Raw genomic sequence first — 21,394 nt, 5'->3', positions numbered from 1 at the left:
GCCTCTTGGAACTGTCAGGACTTGGCCAGCTTTCAGAGAGTGACTCAATGACTTTAGCCATCCCTGAGAGTGGGTGGGGGCCTCTGCTTGCTAGAGCATGACTGTGGCCTTGCCTCAAGGACTGTCAGCAAGGCAGGGTCCTGGGACAGAAATGGGACAGACTTCTGGGGACTGGGGAGCTGAGCAGGTCACCAAGGCTGGGCCCCTCTGGAGCCAAGTGAGTGACTCTGCACTGCAGTGTGGGCTCAGCCAGCTGTGCCCCTGTGCCCCTGGCCCTGAGCACTGCTGCAAGGACCAGACACTTTCCATGCCCACAGGTGCTGCAGGTGCCATCTAGGTGTGGCACTGAGAAGGAGGCCCCACTAGAAACAGGAAGTTGGGGGCACCCTACTTCCTCAGTAAGCCCCAAAGTGGATGAGGCAAATCCCTGATGATGCCAAGAACTCCTGGGGAATAAGACACAGGTGTACACAGGTCCTCCCTGCCCTAGCTGATCCTGAAAGCCAGAGGAAGCCACCGACAAGGGAAACCTGACCCCAGAATGCGCCTCCTGAACTCTCCAACACAGCCTCAAGGCAGTGGTCTGGCCTCTCCCAGTCCATCCCCTCCTGCTCAGGGTAATCCCATCCCTGGGTCCAGTGGCCTCTGAGGAGGCTCAGAGAACCCAGGACTCATCCACAAGGGGCCAGAAAGCAGGGGTTCAGTTCCTGGGCACTGTGGCAGCAATAGCGGAAGCAGTAACAGTACCAGCCACTGCTTCCAGCTCCACCACACGCAGGCCAGGCAGACACCCCCCCACCCCGCCATCCCAACAAACCTCTAACCCCCAGGCGCTAGGACCATGGCTGTCTCCACTTTCCACACAGGCTCCTCATCACCCGGAAGTGAAAGTGAAGTGAAAGTCGCTCAGCCGTGTCCGACTCTTTGCAACCCCGTGGACAGTAGAGTCCGTGGAATTCTCCAGGCCAGAATACTGGAGCAGGTAGCCGCTCCCTTCTGCAGGGGATCTTCCCAACCCAGGGATCAAACCCAGGCAGAGTCTTTACCAGCTGAGCCACAGGGGAAGCCCACCACCCTAGGGACTGAGAAATAGAATATTTCCTGCCACATCGGTAAACAAGGATGCCACAGCCATCAGCCACTGCAGCCTTCCCAGTGTGAGCTGGTGAGCCCCGAGGGAACTCAGGAGGGAGAACAGCAGCAGCCGTCTAGCAGCCATCAGACTGTAGCCACTCCCTACGGTGAGCCCCGGGGAAAGAAAGCTCGGGAGGCGCAAACACAGGATGCTGGCACTGGCCCCAGATAGCTGCGGTGCATGTGAAAGAAACTGTCTCAGTGAGCCCAGATTCTTGTATCTTCCCACACACAGAAAAGGACTAAATTCCTCAACTTGGGTTTTTTGGTTTTCTTTAATTAATAATAATCTTCTGATGTTCACACACCTGCCCTTTGTTACAAAACTTCTATATAACCCAGCCCCTCCCCTTGCCTCCATGGAGCAGTTCTCTCAGGGTTACTTGAGATGTCTCCCGGGCCTGAAGCCCTAAAAGTTCCTGCCAAATAAAACATAACTCTCAACCTTTAGGTTGCATGTACTTTGTCAGTCGACAGGATCAAGCCCCTGGGGTCCTGGCTATGCTGTGCTGGACATGAGGCTGTGGCTTCACGTGGGGGAACCTCGGTAGCCGTGCCTGGGGAATGAGGACTCACCACATACTCCCCGACTCGTCCCGCTCTCCAAAAGCACTATAGGAGCCATCCTGGTGCCTGTAGGTCAACTGCCTCTGGTAGCCTGTGGGGCAAGAGGGGACAGCACCCTGGTGAATGGCTGGCTGGCCAACAATCTACCCCGGGACCCCCAAAACAATACCACACCCACATGGGGGGGGGTCCCTGAAACTGCCCCATGCACACATCTGAGGTCCTTGAAACTGTCTCACAACACAGCTAGGGTTCTTGAAACTGCCCCCCACCTATAGCTGGGGTCCTTGAAACTATCCCGCATGCACAGCTGGAGGGATTGAAACCTCTAGTTTATTTCTCTTTTGTTTCCTGATATCACCCCTTTATGACTCCTGGTAACACACTGGCCTTCAGTCAGGCCTGGTGGGGTGGGATGGTGAAATGCATTATCTCCAGGCAGGGCGCTTTGCCACACACCCTCACCCACCCCAGGACCTGAAGAGGTTGTTGCTGTATCCACTGGAGCCAGAGCTTGGTTTGCTCAGATCAGCAGGGGATTGAGGAGGACAAGAAGGAGGGAAGTCAGGGGGCTGGGGCCTCCAAAGCAGGGCCAGGCAGTTGGGCTTACTGTGAGGGCAGCAGGGGGCATGAGAGGAGGGGGTGAGGGGGCAGAGGTAGTAGGTGGATTGTGGGGTCTGGAGAGGAAGCAGACACTGGGGAGGCGGGACAGTCTAGGCGACCAAGACATGGGCTTGGACCGGGGGGTGGGGGGCGGGTGGCGACGGGCAGGGAGGGGCTCTGCAATATAGTCAGAGCTGCCTTAACTGAACAAGATGTGAAGAAAAAAAGAATGCAGAGGGCGCTAAACACAGCAGCCTGACCAGCAGGACGCACCGATCTACGTCCATGGAGCCCGGGGAAGAGGGAGCAGGAGCTCAGACTGGGGTGGACACTATCCCCCCCCATCACGTCCACCTGGAACCTCAGAACGTGACCTTACGGGGAATGAGGGTCTTTACAGATGGAATTACACTTCTGAATCGGGCTGTGCCCTAAACCCAATGACTGGTGTCCTCAGAGAAGAGAGGAAAACGACACAGAATCAGAAGGGCTTGTGACGATGGAGGCAGAGGGTGACGTGTGAGCGGACGAAGAGCAGCTGGCGTCACCAGAATCCCGCCAGGACAGTGTCCTGGGATAGCAGCTCCCTCAGAGCCTCCTGACAGAGTCAACATTGTTGACACCTTGATTTCAGTCCTCCAGCCTCCTGAATCATGAGGGAACTGAGACGTGGAACATTTCCTGCCGTATCAGTAACAAGGATGCCGCGGTCATCAGCCACTGCAGCCCTCTAATATGAGCTGGTGAGCCCTGAGAGCGCTCAGGGAGGACGACACTTGCCATCTAGATAGAGTCTACCGGCAGACTGCCACCGCTCCCTGCAGTGAGCCCCAAGGGAGCTCGGGATGTGCAAAACAGGATACTGGCCCCAAAGAGTTGAGATGCACATCAAAGGAATGATTTCCGTGAGCCCAAACTCTTGCATCGTCCCATACAGAGAAAAGCGCTAAATTCCTTAACTTGGAACGTCTGGTTTACTTTAACAATAATCTTTTGATGTTCAGACTACCCGCCCTTTGTTGTAAAACTTCTATGTAACCTGGCGCCTCCCTTCTAGGAGCTGCTCTCTCAGGATTACTGGAGATGCTGTCTCCGGGGCCTGAAGTCCTAAAAATTCCCACCAAGTAAAACATAACTCTCAACTTTAAGGTTGTGAATACTTTTCAAGTGGACAGAATAAAGTCCTACGGATCTACCCTACTCAGTTTGCAGTACTTTGTTATGGCAGCCCAAGGGAACCAACACCAGAGGTGTGTCGGAAAACCAGGGGGTGGGGGTCGATTTGGGGCTTGTTGAGTCTGAAAAGCTGTTGGGAAGAGGGGAGGTCCAGGCTGCCGCTCACCCCTATAGGTCATCACACTCTGGATGGCAGTCAAGGACCTGAGTCTGGATGGGTTCACTGAGGTGTGTGCCTGGCCTTCGGAGGCCAGGGCTAACCCACATCCTAGACTTTCACAACCTGCCAACTTGAGCCTTGCCCCTCCCCCTCCACCACGGACCAAGCAGACTTAAGGTTCCGGGCAGTCTGTGGTCAGCCTTCACAAAGCCAGACCTCTAGCCCATGGCAACCTCTGACTTCTCTTTCCATCTGAGAGTTGCACGTTCATCTTATTTTTCGGCTGTGCCCCATACAGCATGTGGGCTCTTAGTTCCCCAACCAGGGATTGAACCCGTGCCCCTGCAGTGGAAGTGCACAGTCTTAGCTACTGGACCAGCAGGGAAGCCCCTCGGAGAGCTATACATTTTTCATCGTTAAGTTTTTCCTTTCTCATCCATGAGGACAGATGGTTCTAGATCATCGGGACTGCCTTTGGAACATAATAACAGGGGACCACAACAGGCCAGGAGACAGGGACTCCAGATTTGTCTTAGGAATTGAGATTGTCACATGCCACTGTTTCCCCGTCTCACAGGGGCCAGCATCAACTGAGCCAGGCATTCTTGAATCGTTTTCGGTAAATTTCCGTGATTGTGATAGTGGTTTCTCGTCTCTCTCTGGCTTGGACTAGTGCCCTGCCTGCCCCTTGTGCCCCAGTCCAGAGGAGCCTGGGGTCTGAGAAGCCCCCACAACTTGCCCCTGTGAGGTCTTGGGCGCGTTTTCACTCCCAGGAGGCTCACTTTGCTCACCTGGGACACAAGGACCATTAGCACAGGGGCTGCAAGGAGGGAAACCCAGGGCAGCGTGGATGGAGCTGCACATGCCTGGCATGAGGCAGATGCCAGCTTCAGAGCTAGGTTCAGCCTCTCCATGCCTTCCTTTCACTTTGGCTCCAGTGTAAGGACAGAAGCAGAGCCCAGGAGGCCCCAGAATTTTGGTATCAACTGACTTAATGCCCTTGTTACTTGGGAAGGAGACAAAGGCACTGAGAAAAGCAGGTCCTACCCAGGGACACAGAATGGGAATCTCTTACAGAGCTGGGATGCCATCTCCAGCCTTCCCTCCTCCCGCTCCCTGCGAGGCTTAGGCGTGCAGAGGATAATTCAGGGCCCTCAGAGGTCCTGTACCCAACCGCCAAACAGGACTGTTCCTTGCCCAAAGGACTTGATTCATGGCAATGGAAGATGTCCAGTGCTGTGTTATTTATTTATGATGATGCTCACTTCTGTGTTATTTATCTATGAAGATGTTCAGTGTTGTGTTATTCATTTCTAAAGAAGTACAATGGTGTTTGTTTATTTCTGAAGTTCAGTACTGGTGGTTTACTTCTGAAGATGTTCAATGCTGCATTATTTAGGGGGGAAAAAACTGGAAATAAAATAAATAAATAAAACTGGAAATAAGAGGAGAGTTCAGTATGTCATGTTCCATTAACGCATGTGACGAAAACACAATGTAGCCTCCCAAAGTGATTACAAACTAAATCCATCCTAAGACCCAACAGTTTCACCTCACAGAAATTTGGATGAGTTTTCACTAAGTATGCAAAGAGGACAATTACCGACAGTACCATTCTAAAAGCCCTGAGTTGCAAATTGCTCCAAAGCCCATCTGCAGACATGCCGACTGCTGTCTCCACATAGTAATGGAGGTGAATGGACAACAGCTCCCCAAAGCCCAGTGGATGAATCTTATGCACACAGGACAGGGTTGAGGGGAGGCATGCCACAGGATGCTGTGTTATGAGACACCAAGAACAGCAAAGCTAACCTGTGCTCCTGGAGGGCAGAGGAGAGCCAGCATGATGGGAAGCTTATAGGGGTTTATTTTCTTCCCCAAATGTTTTTATAATGCTATTATATTGCTCTGGTTGTTCAGGAAAATTTACATTTTTAGAAGATGCTCTTCCTCTCCCCATGGCTGATTACCAGCAATCAGATCGGTTTCCCAACAGGTGCAGACGCCAGGCTCCGACTGACAGGGGCCAGATCAGGCCACCCAGACTGGCCTCTTTCAACATCTTTGCCTTCTTCCCTATCCTCTGCCCGTGGCATGTGGGCTGCGCCCAGTGTGTCCCAGGCTACTGCGCCCAAGTACCTTGCACTAGGTGGTCAGTGGTCTCCCTCTCCACCTCAGGGCTGAGCTGCCGGGTTTTCTGGAGATACTTCAAGACAAAGACATTAGGTGCAAAATGAATCATATTCTGCTCTCCGCAGCCGAAGGGAAGCCGGAGGAGGTTGCTGAGATGGTTCAGAGTTGGCCCCATGACGTCTCCTGGTGAGAAGGAAGAGGACGAATGGGCTGAGGACTGGCCTCATTCAATGCCCTGGCATTGTCCTAGGGACGACTTTCCTCAGAGGGAGCCCACCCCTGGCCTAACACCAGCCTCCCATTATCTGACTGCCAGGGCTGCCCTCTGAGACTGGGAGGCATCCTTGCCCATCCAGCCTGCTTGATCTCTTGGCCTTGGTGGACACTTGCTGGCCTTATCTTACATGCTTCCCTCCCTTCTTTAGTTGCAACTCAGGTGTTCTTTCTACCTTCTCATTATGCTCTTATTAGTAAACGCTTTTTCCTTTCTAGATTTTTAAATAGGTGCCGTTGAGACTATACATTTTCCTCTTAGCACAAATTTGGCTGCATCCCACAAACGTTAAGATGTCAATCCAGTCATTTGACTCCATTCCACATATTTTTTCTGACTTCCAATATGAAATGCGGTTTTCTCTTTAACCACGAGTATTGGGGTTTTTCATAAAGCTTTCTTATATGTGTGGTATTGTTGGTGTGCTTTTGAAAGTTCTTTTCTCCTGTTATTTCTGACTTACTGTGCTCTCATCCCTCAGTACCCTGTCCCCTCTCCCTGGCCTTTATGCCCCCAAATACTGCTGATACACTTCCTGGACCCCCTGCCGACTGCGCCTCCCTCCCTCCCTCTGCCCACTGAGGCTGCTGCTGTTCCTGCGGCCTCCTCCTGTGGCGGGGCCTGGCTGGCTACTTTCTCGCCGCCTTTTTCCGGGTTTTCCAGTTCTTTGCTACACTGCCATCCTGCTGCGCTGAAGCCACTGGCTGGCACACAGTTACCTGCCTGCATCTCCTCTCCATCCCTGCCCGTCTGTCTTCTCCCCTATGCCTATCACCTCAAGCTGGGCCATCATCCCCAGGGCCACATCTGAGTTGATTTCATGCTTCAGAAATCATAAACTCCAGCATCCTCTGACCCGGTGACAACCGCCAAGCTGCCCCAGGCCCCAGGGCTTCCGTCCTCTGATGTCACAGAGACCCAAGACCCCTCCTTCGTGTCTGTCTGCCTCTTCCTGGCCTTTCACGCCCTCCCCACCCTCCAGTTTCCAGCACTAGATGGGTCACATAGTCCCCACTTTCCACTCCTGTGCCTGGGCCACAGGGGACAATTCAGTGCTCAAGAAGTCCCTGGCCACAGCCTCTCACCCCTGCTCAGTAAGCGCTCTAAGCATTTGAAATGGTCCTGCCCCTCTCACCTGGACCCCCAGAGCCCCCACCCACCACCCCATACCTGGCTAACTTCACCTGGCCTTTCAGCCTGCTTGTATATCACCCCAGACACACTGCCCTCATGAAGTTCACCACACACCCCTCGGGGTCACCCCACAGAGGGCAAGGACCTGCCTCTTCCGCCAGACTTGAGCCCCCAAAGGACAGGCTTGGGGTCACCTCTGAGTCTGGCCCCAGCACCCAACACAGAGAAGACACTGGAAGTTGCTTGCCGGTCAGGCGAGTGGGTGTGTGGCTAAAAGCCCCAAAGGCACATGCCCCCCGCAAAACCCAGAATGAGAATGAACCGGAGGTGACACTTGCCCCCATCCTCCCCAAGCAAGGCTGCAGGGCAGACACACCTATGATGGAGGCGGCGGCGCGCTCAGACCCGGGGATGGCGCTGTGCGGGACCCCCAGGGTGAAGGCTTCGCTGTAGCTCTCATCTGCTTCCACCTTCCTCCAGATGCGGAACTCACCCACAGAACCCCAGCCAGTGGAGAAACCGATGAACTGGACCTCTGGCGGTTTGGGGAGGGTCCAGGCCATGATGACGGATTCATTGGATGGCTCTGGACCATGGCCAACCTGGAAGAAGAGGCCAAGGCTGCTGGGTGCTGGCAGGAAGCAGGCAGCTAGGTTCAGACATGGTCAGAGGCCTTGGCCACATTCACGGGGTGGGGTGGGATTCTCAAGGCATCAGCAATGAGAGAAACTAGAAACCACACTGTTCGTTGAACACCCAACAGAGACACAAGTGGGGCATCTGCAGGTTCCAAAGTCACTGGGCTCCCTGGAACCTTTGCATATGTAGCTCCCTCTGCTTGAAACAGCCTCTGCTTCAGTTTGCCTGGCGAACTCCTATTCATACTTCAAAACACCACCTGGCTATACCCCTCCTCTAGGAAGCTGTTCACACCTACTTCTTTTCTTTCCTTTGCTTGGCCCAGAAAGTATCCCGAGTCCTCATCTTACCTGCTCATACCCACTCCCTTTCTCCCTGGCCTCCCAGATCCCTGGGCACCTTCTCTGCCACAGCTCTCACTAGTGTTTTTGGAAGCAACGCCAAGTAGACTATAAGCAATTTGAGGGCTGCCTCGAGTTTTCCCCCTCTCTTCCCGCCTTGCTATCTCATCACATAGATCAGGAAGCCACAAGTGCCAGAGGACCAGGTGGTTCCCATGCCCGCCCCAGGCAAACCCAGTCATGCCTGGATGAGCCCGCTGTGCCAGCTGATCCAGAATGTTCTGAACTCATCCCAGGAGAGGATCTTGGCCGTGGGTGTGCTGGCCACCGGCTCACCCATCTTGCTGGTGGAAATCCAGGACCTGGTGTTCTGGTCCCCGCCCAGAACAATCTCGATCATGCCCGCTGTGTCCTGGGGCCCTGGGGACAAGGCCACGCGGGCATCGTTGTGGGCTCGCACGGCCACGTCGAAACGGGTGAGGCGCAGTGGCCGCTGCACGTACTGGAACTCGTACTTGTTGGGCGTGGAGATGTGAACTCTCTCTGGACAGAGGGAAGGAGATGAGGTGTTGAGGGGGCACCAGAAGCATCCTTCCTCCCCCTGCCCGTGCCCAGAGCTGAGCATCGGGACCTCAGGGGAGTGGTCCCCGTGTGGCTCCCCATGAAGCTGCAGGAAGCACGGTGGAGTGGAGCGGGTGTGATGACCTCTTTGTCAATAGAGCACAGAAGATGAAACACTCACAGAGATAAATCCTACGAAAGATGGGCAAGACCCGTACGCTGGGAACTACAAAATGCTGCTGAAACTAAAGATGCGAATCAGTGGAGAGCTAGACTGTGTTCGTGGGTTGGAAAATAATATTATGAAGACGTTAATTACCCCCCAAACTGATCTATAGATTCGATGTAATCCCAATCAAAATCCCAGCAGGGTCTTTTGAAGAAATTGCAAAGCTGATTTCAAAATTTATGTGGAAACTCAAGGATCCAAAAGAGTCAAAACAACTTTGATAAACAAGAAGGACTCACACCATCTGACACTGAGACTTACTCTAAAGCTATGGCAATCACAAGAGGGTTGCATCGGTGTCATTGCAGACAAATGCTCCATGGAACAGAAGAAGGAGTCCAGAAACGGACCCATACATGTATAAACAACTGATTTTCAACAAAGTTGCAAAAGCAATTCAACAGCAAAAGTCCTCAACAAATGATGTTAGAATAATGAACTCTCCAGATGAAGAAAAAGGAACGCTGATCCATACCTTGCATGGGCTCCAAGAGTTAACTTGAAATGGATTATTTTGAAATGGATTAAAATCTAAAAACTATAAAACTTTGGGAAGAAACTGTAGGAGTGGGCAAAGATATCTTAGCTACAACAAGAAAATATAATCCATAAAAGGAAAAAGTGATAAGCATCATTAAAATGAAAGCCTTCTGCTCTTTAAAAGACACTATTAAGATAATGAAAAGATACAGATGGGGAGAAATATTTTTGCAAAGCATTCATCTGATAAAGGACTTGTACCCAGAATACATTTTTAAATACTCTCCAAAACCAAATACAAATAAACAATTCAACTTTTAAAAAGCTAAAAGATCAGACCAGACACTTCACCCCTGCAAAAAATATTGATAGCAAATAAGCATATGAAAAGGTGCTTAATATCATGAGTCATGATGGAAATGCAAATTAAAACCATAGTGAGATACCACTAGATACCTATTAGAATGACTAAAATTACACAGACCATACCAAGTGTTGCTAAGAATGGGGCAGAACTGGCTTATCCAGTGCCTGTGGGAATGCAAAATAGTACTGTCATTTTGGGAAATGGTTTGACAGCTTCTTAAAAAGTTAAAAAACATACTTACTATATGCGTTAGCTATTCCACTTCTAGGTATCGATTCAAGAGAAAGGAAAACACATTACCACTCCCCTACTTTTTGTCTCTAGGATATTGACTACTCTAGAGAGATCATATAAGTGGAATCATACAGTATTTGTACACATGCCTTTTTAAAGATTTATTAGGGGGTGCATTTTAGAAGTCTTTATTGAATTTTACAGTATTGTTCCCATTCTAAGTTCTGGTTTCCTGTCTGCAAGGCATGTGGGACCTTAGGTCTCTGACCAGGGATTGAAGCCAAACCCCCTGCATTGGAAGGCAAAGTCTGTCCTAATCACTGGACTGCCAGGGAAGTCCTCATGCAGTGACTTTTAAAAATGTTTTTAATTTAAAATTTACTGAGATAATTATAGACTCATATGTGACTCTGCGTGTGTGCTTGCTAAGCTGCTTCAGTCATGTCCAACTCTTTGCAACCTATGGACTGTAGCCCTCCAGGCTCCTCTGTTCATGGAATTCTCCATGCAAAAATACTGGAGTGGGTTGCCATGCCCTCCTCCAGAGGATCTTCCAGACCCAGGGATCGAACCTTATGATTCCTGCATTGGGAGGCAAGTTCTTTACCCCTAGCACCACCGGAAAGCCCATATGTGACTCTAGGAAATAGCAAAGAGAAATCTTTGACCCAGTTTCCCCAAAGGTAGCATCTCGCAAAATTCTAGTATACTGTCATTACCAGGATACTGGTACTCTTAGAATCCCTTGATCTCATTCAGATTTCTCCAATTCTATTTGTGTGGGATCCCTCTTGTTGAACTTTTATCACCAGACTCACACCCTTTCTCCCCACCCCAACAACCACTAATATGACCACCATCTCTAAAATCTTGTCATTTTGACAATATTATAAAAAGGACCATTTATGTATTCTTTTAGGACTAATTTTTTTTTTTTTTACTCAATCCCCTTCATTTCAGTTGCTGCATATTATCAATAGTGTCTTTCTCTTTATCTCTGGTTCATACTCTGACATATGGACAGACCACAGTTTGCTTAACCCTTTACCCATGGAAGGACATCTAGGGTGTTTTCAGTTTGCGCTGTACACAGTCAGACACGACTGAGCGACCCCATGGACTGTAGCCCACCAGGCTCCTCTGCCCGTGGCATTCTCCAGGCGAGAATACTGGAGTGGGTCGCCATGCCCTCCTCCAGGGGATCTTCCCAACCCAGGATCGAACCCAGGTCTCCTGCACTGCAGGCAGAATCTTTACCGTCTGAGCTCCCAGCTGATATGAACATTTGTATACAGGTTTTGGCATGAGTGTAAGTCTTCGTTTCTCTGAAGAAATGCCTTAGAGTATAATTGCTAGTGGGTATGCTGACAGCATGTTGTTTTTTTAAGTCATCAAACTGTTCTAAGAAACCACAGGGGCTGTACCACTCTACATTCCCACCAGCAATGTATGATAGACCCAACTTGTCCACATCCTGGCCACCTTTTCACGTTGTCACTACTTTTTACTCATTCGGATAACTTACTGCATTTCAATTTGCACTTCTCTAAGAGCTTCCCTGGTAGCTTGGTGGTAAAGAATCCACCTGCCAGTGCAGGGGACATGGGTTCAATCCCTGATCCAGGGAGATCCCACATGCTACAGAGCAACTAAGCCTGTGTGTCAGAGAGGGGAACAGGCAGGAAGGCTAGGGGTACCCAAGAGGAGGAAATAGGTTGCACGTGTCAGGCGTGTCTTTTCTCTCTCTTCAGTGGCAGGAAGAAACAAACTACAAGTGTCAGACTTTTTTTCCTTCTCTATACAAAATTAAAAGGAGGTTTCTTTTACAATTCTGTGTTGCCAGGATGACGCCTGGTTCCACCTGAACTTAACTTTTCTCAAACCTTGAGCTAACCAATGCATTTTTCTTACAGAAATGTTTTTCTTAAGTTGCATTAATGAACTATGTATCTACCTGAGACTCTGCCTTTCTTCAAGCTGGTTCTGCCTAAGACTCAGAACTGATAATGGTTCAACAAACCAGCATGTTTTACTTATGGAAATGTTCTCTTAAGCTATGTTAATGAAACTGTGTATTTGCTTGGAAACCTGCCTTTCTTCAAGATTCATGTCAATTGTTTTATGGCTCAGGATGATTCACCTTGTGCGATGTTATCTCAAAATTTATGTGGTGGGTGAGGGGTCTGGTGCAACTTAGTTTCGAGACATTTCCTTTCTTTAATTAGCAGCTTGCGAATAGGTATATAACTTCTTGCTATAAACGAGCAAGGGGGCACTCTTTCTGCCCTCTTCTGATGCCTGTGTCAGAAGCTTTCTCTATCTCTTTTCTACTTTAATAAAATTTTATTACACAAAAGCTCTGAACAGCCTCACCGCTGGACCTGGATCAAATTCCTCTCCCCGGAAGGCCAAGGACCCCAGCGTCGTTCATGGCTCACAGCAGCAACCTTTCACCACAGCTACTGAGCCTGTGCCCTAGAGCCCGTGAGCCGCAGCTACTAAAGCTCCCTTCCCCAGACCATCAGTCCCTCCCTCGCAACAGGATAGGCCACCACCATGAAAAGCCAGCACACCACAACTAGAGAGGAGCCCCTGCTCACCACAACTACAGAGGAGCCCACTCAGCAATGGAGACTCAGCACAGCTAAAAATAAAGTGCAAGTCACTCAGTCGTGTCCTACTCTTGGTGACCCCATGGACTGTCCATGGAATTCTCCAGGCCAGAATACTGAAGTGGGTAGCCTTTCCCTTCTCCAGGGGATCTTCTCAACCCAGGGACTGAACCCAGGTCTCCCGCATTGCAGGCGGATTCTCTACCAGCTGAGCCACAAGGAAGTCCCCCAAAATAAAGTCATATAATTATTTACAAAATCATTTGAGCATATATGTGATGTCTTGCTATCTACTGAAAAGAGGGGAAGGGGGATGCCAAAAGGAAGCCTGGGTCCAGAGTGTGATGTGACTGCCTTGGCAATAGGGAGGTGGCACACCTAGGGGCTGGCATCACCTGGGGATTCCATCTCAGATCCTCTGCTCTGCCCCTTGGCAAAACCTGCCAGATGAGCGTCCAGTGCCAGGCCCAGCCCAAGCTCCAAAGTGGAGGGCTCTTTGAGCCGGGGTTGGATGGGGTAGGGTCAGACCCTCCCATAGGCAGCTCAGGCTCACGTTCCTCCCGGCACTGACATGGCCCCACCAAGGCAGAGGCATGCAAGTGTCTTTCTGTGGCCACTCCACTCACCGGGCATTTCGTACCCATTTCCAGATCACGAGCAGGCCCAATGTCAATTTCCGGGGATCAGGGTGGACCCCAGATCTCACACTTCCCGGAACCTGTCTTAATTTCTCACATCCTTCTCTGCTACCCCTGGGCTCTGGGTCACTCTCATTCTCCCAGCTTTCCCATGTTGTGACTCTAAGACCTCCCTTCCCCAGACCATCAGTCCCTCCCTCGGGACTCCAACTTCCACAGCCCCTTCCCCTGACGGCAATCTCTTTTCTCGTTGGCACCTGCAGTCAACCATCATGACGTGCTTACTTCCTGCCTGGCAGAAGCCCAGTCCTCACTCTGCCTTACATGTGTCCCTAGCTGGGACATTTCAGTAGCTTTGCTGTGGTGTCCCCAGCCCCAAGGCAGGACGGGTGTCCACTTGGCAGCAACGAAGTTGCAACAGTGTAGGTGTAAGGGCCAAAGTCTTTGGCAGGGTGGGCGTGGGAGACTCACCGTTGGGACAGAAGAAAGCGCTGTAGGTGTATGATCGGGGGGCTCCTTCAGGCTGAAACAGAGAAATGGGGAGAACTGAGCACCAGTGGAGGCAGTCACTGCACGGGCCGCTGTCCCACGGCTGCAGACGCGGAGCTGCAGAGTCTGGACCCCGCAGGACGATGCCACAAGGGCACAGAGATGGACCCAGGCTCCTACCTCCTGTGTGCAGACGGGGAAACTGAGGCTCGCTTCCCTTTCCCCCGGCTCTAGTCAAACTCATCAACCACACCTAGAGTGATCAGGCTTCTCACATCCCCGCCCCAACCTCCTGACCACTCCTTCCACCCAGATCCCAGCCCGGCTTCTCCCCTCTGGGTAAAGAACACAATGACTCAAAGGCTGCCAGGATCCGAGGCCCCGTCTGGCCTGTAAGAGCGCTGAGAACGGGGCTCCCAGGCCTGCCAAAGACGGGGGTCTCTGTCCCACCGTCCAGTCTCTGTCTCCTGTCCCTCACGCTCCTGCCCCCACCCCTTCTACGACATCACCCAGTAGGCAGGTGGCTTGTTCTCTTCAAAGGGAGCACTCAAGAACTTCCCTCGTGGTTCACCAGTTGAGAATCCGCCTGCCAATGCAGGAGACACAGGTTCCAGCTCTGATCTGGGAAGATTACGCAGGCCGCGGAGCAGCTAAACCCGTGCACCACAGCTCCCGAGCCAGCGCTCTGGAGCCCATGCACCGCGACAAGAGAAGCTGCCGAACGAGAAGCCCGGCCACTGCAGCTAGAGAAAGCCCGTGCGCAGCAACAAAGGCCCGGCACAGCCAAAAATGAACAATGTTTTTAAAAAGGGGGAGCACTCGAAATTTAATTTAACACCTTGCGGGGCTTCACCTGACCCGTGGGATTCCAACTTTTCCAGGTCTCCTTTCGCATTGTCAGCAGACTGGTGAGCTGGGGGCATTTGAGGTCAGACCTTAAAGGGTTAATCTTTGACCACTGCAGCCAGACATCCTCCTGGGGTCCCAATTTCTCCCACTGTGACGGTTCACTTTATTTGTCAACTCCAGACATCTGATCAAACGTTACTTCTGGGCATGCCTGTGAGGGCATCTCTTAAAAGAGCCAGCATTTGAATGGATGGACTGTGATGCCAATGGCCCTCCCCAGAGTGGGTAACCCCCAAACACTCCACTGAGGGTCCAAATACAACAAAAGGCGGAAGAGGGATGAATCCTCTCTCTGCCAGCCAGTCTTTGAGTTGGAGCATCGATCTTCTCTGCCCTTGACGCTCCTGGTTCTGTGGATTTCTCAGCCTCCATGATCGATTTCTCAGCCTCCATGACCTTGTAAGCTTCGCAGGTGGCGCTAGTGGTAAAGAAACTGCCTGCCAGTGCACAAGATGTAAGAGACACGGGTTCGATCCCTGGGTCGGGAAGATCCCCCGGAGAAGGTCATGGCAACCCACTCCAGTATTCTTGCCTGGAGAATCCCATGGACGGAGAAGCCTGGTGGGCTACAGTCCATGGGGTCGGAAAGAGTCGGACACAACGGAAGCAACTTAGCACACGTGATCGTGTAAGCCAACTGCTTATAATAAATCTCTTTCTAGAAGAGATTTATGTCCTGCTGGTTCTGTTTCTCCAGAGAACCCTAATCCACCCACTGCTGGCTGGGTGACCCAGGGCCACTCACTTAACTTCCCTGGGCCTCTATTTGTTATCATTGGAAGGACTGATGCCGAAGCTGAAACTCCAATACTTTGGCCACCTGATGCAAAGAACTGACTCATTGGAAAAGACCTTGATGCTGGGAAAGATTGAAGGTGGGAGGAGAAGGGGACGACAGAGGATGAGATGGTTGGATGGCATCACCGACTCTATGAACATGAGTGTGAGCAAGCTCCGGGAGTTGGTGATGGACAGGGAGGCCTGGCGTGCTGCAGTCCATGGGGTCACAAAGAGTCGGACATGACTGAGTGACTGAACTGAACTGAACTGAAGATGGAAGTGATGAAGGCATTGACCTTGATGTGAGGGTTAGGTGTACTTCAGACAGGGCTGGCGCCTTCTCGGTGCTACTGAACAGTCAGTTCTTGTTAGATCTTCTCATTGCCCTCCCTCCACCCCCTGCCCCCAGTCCTCTGCAGATGCTGCAAAGATGGGCATCATCCATCCAGGGATGACGAGTCCAGGAGGCACCTGTCTGGATCACATCCACTTCCCGCTATCAACCCGCCTCACGCACACAAGCCACAACCAGATGTCCCCACTGAGCAACTAGTTGACAAATCTTCAGCAAAATGGCCCATGGCTGGCACCAAGAGGCCAAGCACACCCTTGTGGATGACACCAACTGGACTGTCATCTCACACCCAGCACACCTGACATGGAGTCTGCAGGCTATCTGCTCAGCCACAGGCTCCAAGGTGAGCCCCCAAGGTTCTGCTTGGGCATCAGCAACCCCCTTACCAGTCTATCAGCTCAGTCTCTTGTTGGCAAAGAGGTTGTCACTGGACAGGGCCTGGCCATTGTAAACCCATGATAGCTATACAGTCATAAAAATGATTCACAACTCAGATGTCTACCGATGGGTGAACAGATACAGTGGAACATTACACGCCATGAAAAGGGATGAGGCACTGATACCTGCTACAATACAGGAGTTATATGTGGGGAAAGAGAGTCATCAGTAGGGCTAATACGAATATGAAAACAGTAGATTGTAGATACGGCTTCCCTGGTGGCTCAGCAGTAAAGACTCTGCCTGCGATGCGGGAGACATGCGAAGACCCCCTGGAGGAGGAAGTGGCAACCCACTCCAGGATTCTTGCCTGGAAAATCCCATGGAACAGAGGAGCCTGGCGGGCTACAGTCTGTGGGTTTGCAAGAGTCAGATACGACTGAGCGACTAAACTACCACACCATGTAAGCAGACCTCAAAAACACCATGCTAAGTGAAAGAAGCCAGAGAGGAAAGCCCACAGAGTGTATGATTCCATTTACACTCAATGTTCACAACAAGTAGATTCAGAGACAGCCTCTGAACCCTTCCTTTGGCGCTGAGCGTGGCCCCTGACCATCCAGGGTCTCCCGGACACACCCCCACCCCAGCATAGCCTTTGAAATAGCCAGTGGGGCTGCTCCTGGCCACTCAGCCCTATCTCCTCTCCCAGCTTAACTCAGAGGGGACTCTGGTGCCAGCCTCTTGCCTTCACGCTGCCCTGGCTTTTAGCTGATCCTGGCTTCCAATCTCCTTTGCCTCTGTGCTTGAGCCAGCTCCCAGTCAGGTTCCAAAACAAGGTCCCTGCGAAATGTCACTTTTCTTATCTCTGGCAGGACTTTTCTGCAACCTTATAGGACAATAACAGTGCTTCATTCTTGCCTGTTCTAGGGATTTATCATTCTGCATATTTCACATACATGGGATGGTACACTACGCAATCTTCGGTGTCTGGCTTCTTTCACTCAGCATAATGTTTTCAAGGTTCGTCTACATTGGAGCACAAATCGGTGCTTCATTGCTTTTCATGACTGAGTAATGTTCCATGATATTGCGAAACTGTATCCCCTTGCACCATGTTTATTGATTCATCAGCTGATGGACATTTCCTAAAACGGAAAAAGCATCCCTGGCTTAGGTCCAGGATCCCCCAGTTGAGCATTATAAATGCCTGGATGACAGCAGCTCCCATTTCTGTAGCACTCAGGCCAGGAACTCAAGAGATGCCTTCCACACACTCTCTCATTTAACTGCCCAGCAGTTCCCATTTGAACTCAAGGCTGTCACTCCAGAGCCCAACTCTGGCCAAGAGGGCAGACCCCCTTTCACTCCTGTGAGGCCTGTGAGGCTCTCCTCACGGCTCTGAATTATGTCGGCCTTCTTTTCGATTCTGTGAACTCCACTGAGACATGGTGGGGTGATCAAAGGCTCTCCAGCAAAAGTTCGAAAGGTCATAATCCCCTGAGCCAGCTGGGTTGCCGGGCGGGATGGCAGTGGCCCCTCTTCCACTTGACCCAGCACTCATGACGGTGCAGCCATCACCTCCTCCCTATCACGTGCCTCTCAGGAATGGCCTTTCTGTTGTATTCGGCCTCCAACCCGGTAGGTGGCATGTGACGTCTGGTCAGGGTCCATCGTGTAATACAGCGAGTGAACCGTGCACCCAGAGTTCCATGGTGGGACAAGATGGGAGAAGCCGCGCACCCAGCACTCCCTGTTGCATCAGTCTATTTCTTTAATTCATGCTCCAGTCTTTGCATTGACATTTCAGGGCTTCTGAGGGCTACATCATACTTCCCGTCTCCCAGAGCTGAGTGTATATCGCTGGACCAGCGGATGCTGCAGACATTGGATACAGCTGAGCAGTGTGAGTGGAAGGAACAGGAGAATCCTTCTCTGTGCATCTTAGAAATTCTTCTTGCAGAGGAAAGAGACAAGAGCTCCAGGCCTCCAGGTCAAAAGGAGGGCAGGCTGTGGCTCAGGAGTGTGCACAGGGCTTTGCAGCGGGTCACCGGGGATTTCTGCATTTCCTGTCGAGGCCATCCCATTCCTGTTGGCTCGTGGAGATCGTATGCCTCATCCGATGACACACGGGTCCCTGAGGACTCCATCACGTCATGTCAACAAAGCTGCAGCAATGACCCGTCCGCCTCTGGGAGTTCCGTCCAGCTCGCACATGACTCCTGGTGCTGATGGAAACCATTTGCGCTCAGCCCCACCAGGACCGCAGTGGAGGGAGGGCAGCTGTTTGCAGCTGGGCCACTCGGGAGGGGCAACACTCCGGGCTTCAGCCCTTCAGCGGGGCTGCCGCGTGCTCTCCAAGCAGCAATAAACAGGAGTCTGACCAGAGCTCTGGGCTCTAATGCATCTGAGCAGCCCAGAAAAGATGGGGCATCATTGTTCCCACAAGCCCAGCATTGTGAGATGAGATGCCACGTGCGTTCTCCAACCTCCCCCACGCTGTGGGGTGAGTGTGAGCACCCAATCCTTCAGAGCAGACTGGGAATCACAAGACACTCAATGAGCCCCAAGGACAAGTGGCAGATCCCAGATTCACAGCTGAGAGGGGAGGCGAGGCGGGGGGCGGTGGTGGTCTGGGCGCCCCGGCTGGAGGCTCTGCGTCCTTCCCGCGCAGGCATTCCAAGGACAGCCCTCCAAATGCCGGCTCACAGTCTCTACAATTGTCTATGATGAACGGGCAGCCAGGAGAGAAAGGCACGCCACCCTCCACTGCGATCGACCCCGGGAGTCAGGAGGACACTTCCCCGCAGCCTTTGAGAGCCCCACATCACCGCACCAACGCCTGTTCGGCGGCTTGAAGAGGGGATGGCTGCCACGGTCCTTCAGCCCCAGGCCCCAGAGCAGGACTGGTGGGGGCTGAGTGCAAATGGCTTCCCCTGGCTCGGGGAAGGCCCGCACACCCCAGCCCCTACCTCACCGGGGAGCCAATCAGGCCCTGGCAAGTACCTCGAGCAAGGACACGGGCTTACCTCGACCATCACACTGCGCCGGATGTGGTCCCTTCCGATGGGGACCCTTCTGTCAGCGTAATTCTCCTCTGGGGGTCTGACGGGCTTCCCATCCCGGCAGCAGCTCGTTTCTCTGTAAGCCAGAGCTTTGGCTGCGGAGATTTGAGTACTCGGTGCTGGTTCTCAAAACAGGACCCCATCCGGCGCTCTTCTGCCCCCCACTCTTGTCACAGGCTTCCCAGATATGCATGCACACATATGTGTGCGCATGATGCATGCTGCATGTATGTGAGTGCATAGATATGCATGAGTGCACACGTGTGCAAGTGTGAGTGCATGCTACGTTGGTGGGGCACTTTAAGAGCCTGGCTTCCCCCAGATGTGGCCCCCTACCTCCTGGTCACTCTGGACTGATCCAGACTCCCGCAGTAGCTCTCTTGTCCCTCAACCTCATGTTCTGCCCTACTGACCCTTCCCCCATGCCTGGATTCAGCACCTGGACCCCTTGGTGTCCTGGAGAGGAGAGATGCCCCAATAAGCACGTGGACCTCACCTGTGATGTTGCTGAGACCCAGGTCGCCAAAGGACAGAACCACCCACGTGGGCTCCGTCTCCCCGGAGGCCACACACGTCTTCTTGGTCAGATGGCGTTTGCCAGGATGTCCGACAAACTGGATGCCCTTGGGAACTGAGATCTTCACGTAGACCTGGAGAGGGGGTCAAGCATCCATGGTACCCAGAATCTGCACACCCTCCCAGCACGCCTCGCTGCCCACTACACTCCGTCCACCCTGGCAGCCTTCTCCCCAAACCACGCTCTCCATGAGAAACCCCCTTTGCATTTCTTATCAGAACCAACTACTCGGGCTTCCCTGGTGGTCCAGTGGTTAAGAATCCGCCTTGCAATGCAGGGGACACCAGCTCGATTCCTGGTCTGGGAAGATCCCACGTGACGCGGAGCAATTAAGCCTGCGTGCTGCAATTACTGGGCCCACCTGCAGCAACTGCTGAAGCCCTTGTGCTCTAGGGCCTGTAGTCTGCGCTGAGAGGCCAGCATCCTGCCGCTAGAGAGCAGCCCCTGCTCTTCCCAACTAGAGAAAGTCCACAAGCAGCAATGAAGACCCAGCACAACCAAACATAAGTAAATGTTAAGAAAAAAAAGAACCGACTCCTCAACATTGTCCTGCTGGGAGCCCCCTGCTTCCCTCAATCCCCCACACCCTCACTGGTCCAGCTCCCCTTGGAGACCAAGGTCGATTCAAGGGCTGCTTATCCAGCTCCAATCCTCCCCAGCCAAGGGATAAGAGAGGCCACTCCACACACAGGCCTCACAAAGCACTTCCTCTGACCCTCTCTCCAACCATGGAGGTCCACTGCATCCTAACAGAGCTTGGTGTACACACGTGCGTGCGTATGTGTGTGTGCCATGCATGCGTGCACCTCTGTGTGCACATCTACATGTGTAGCAGGCATGGCACTGCCAGACGTGTGAGTGCACGCATGTAAAGACAAGCGTCTCTGCACATGTGTGCAAGCATACCTATCTACACGCGTGTGTGCACACCACGTATCTATCTACGTGCATGTTGTGTGTACAAGTGTTTATACCCCTCGACCTACAACATGCTTTTTGCTCCGCATTGACTTGTCCAACCAGTAGACACACAGCACCTAGTGGGTTCAGGCGCCCTCCTAGGAATTCAAGAGACAGATCTGAGCAAGACACATGAGTGACGCCTGAGCCTCAGTGCACCTAAGTCACACATACAGTCAAATGCGTACAAGGAAGCTTTACAGCAGCAAGTGTGACAAGTGTTTGAATACGGCCTACGGGCAGGCCCAGCCAGACCTGAATGAGAACGGTTGGTCCATTTGGGGGTTCCTCCATCCCCCTCAAGACACCATTCTTCCAGAAAGTTCTTCCAGGGAGGAAAGAAGAAATTCAAGCATCAAGTATTGATGTAATCCATTTTCTGGGTCCTGGGAGGAACTAACTGTCCAGGCTGAAGGGTGGGATCGGCCTGTTTTCCTGGAACCTCCAGACCAGCACGAGGGAAGTGTGAGTGTTAGTTGCTCAGGCGTGTCTGACTCTTTGTGACCCCAGGGACTGTAACCCACCAGGGTCCTTGTCCATGGGGCTCTCCTGTTCCTAAAATTGAACACATGGACACACCTGTTGCCCAGCAAGGATGC

General features: G+C 52.2%; 1 protein-coding gene across 1 annotated transcript in view; it reads right to left on the bottom strand.

Annotated features, from left to right (window-relative positions):
- The window catches only part of CPAMD8 (C3 and PZP like alpha-2-macroglobulin domain containing 8), a 93,754-nt gene that overhangs the window by 20,620 nt on the left and 51,740 nt on the right, over positions 1 to 21,394 (bottom strand). The window contains exons 21-27 of the mRNA XM_068980059.1: positions 19,755 to 19,908; positions 19,223 to 19,353; positions 13,754 to 13,805; positions 8,406 to 8,704; positions 7,558 to 7,783; positions 5,780 to 5,956; positions 1,711 to 1,792 (exon numbers count right to left, since the gene is read on the bottom strand). Of these exons, the coding sequence (XP_068836160.1) occupies positions 1,711 to 1,792; positions 5,780 to 5,956; positions 7,558 to 7,783; positions 8,406 to 8,704; positions 13,754 to 13,805; positions 19,223 to 19,353; positions 19,755 to 19,908 (1,121 nt within the window). The remainder of the gene's footprint in view (positions 1 to 1,710; positions 1,793 to 5,779; positions 5,957 to 7,557; positions 7,784 to 8,405; positions 8,705 to 13,753; positions 13,806 to 19,222; positions 19,354 to 19,754; positions 19,909 to 21,394) is intronic.

The sequence above is a fragment of the Capricornis sumatraensis genome, chromosome 9 (genome assembly GCF_032405125.1).
Source record: "Capricornis sumatraensis isolate serow.1 chromosome 9, serow.2, whole genome shotgun sequence".
NCBI classification, from domain to species: domain Eukaryota; kingdom Metazoa; phylum Chordata; class Mammalia; order Artiodactyla; family Bovidae; genus Capricornis; species Capricornis sumatraensis.
This window is presented reverse-complemented; position numbering and strand designations above follow the sequence as displayed.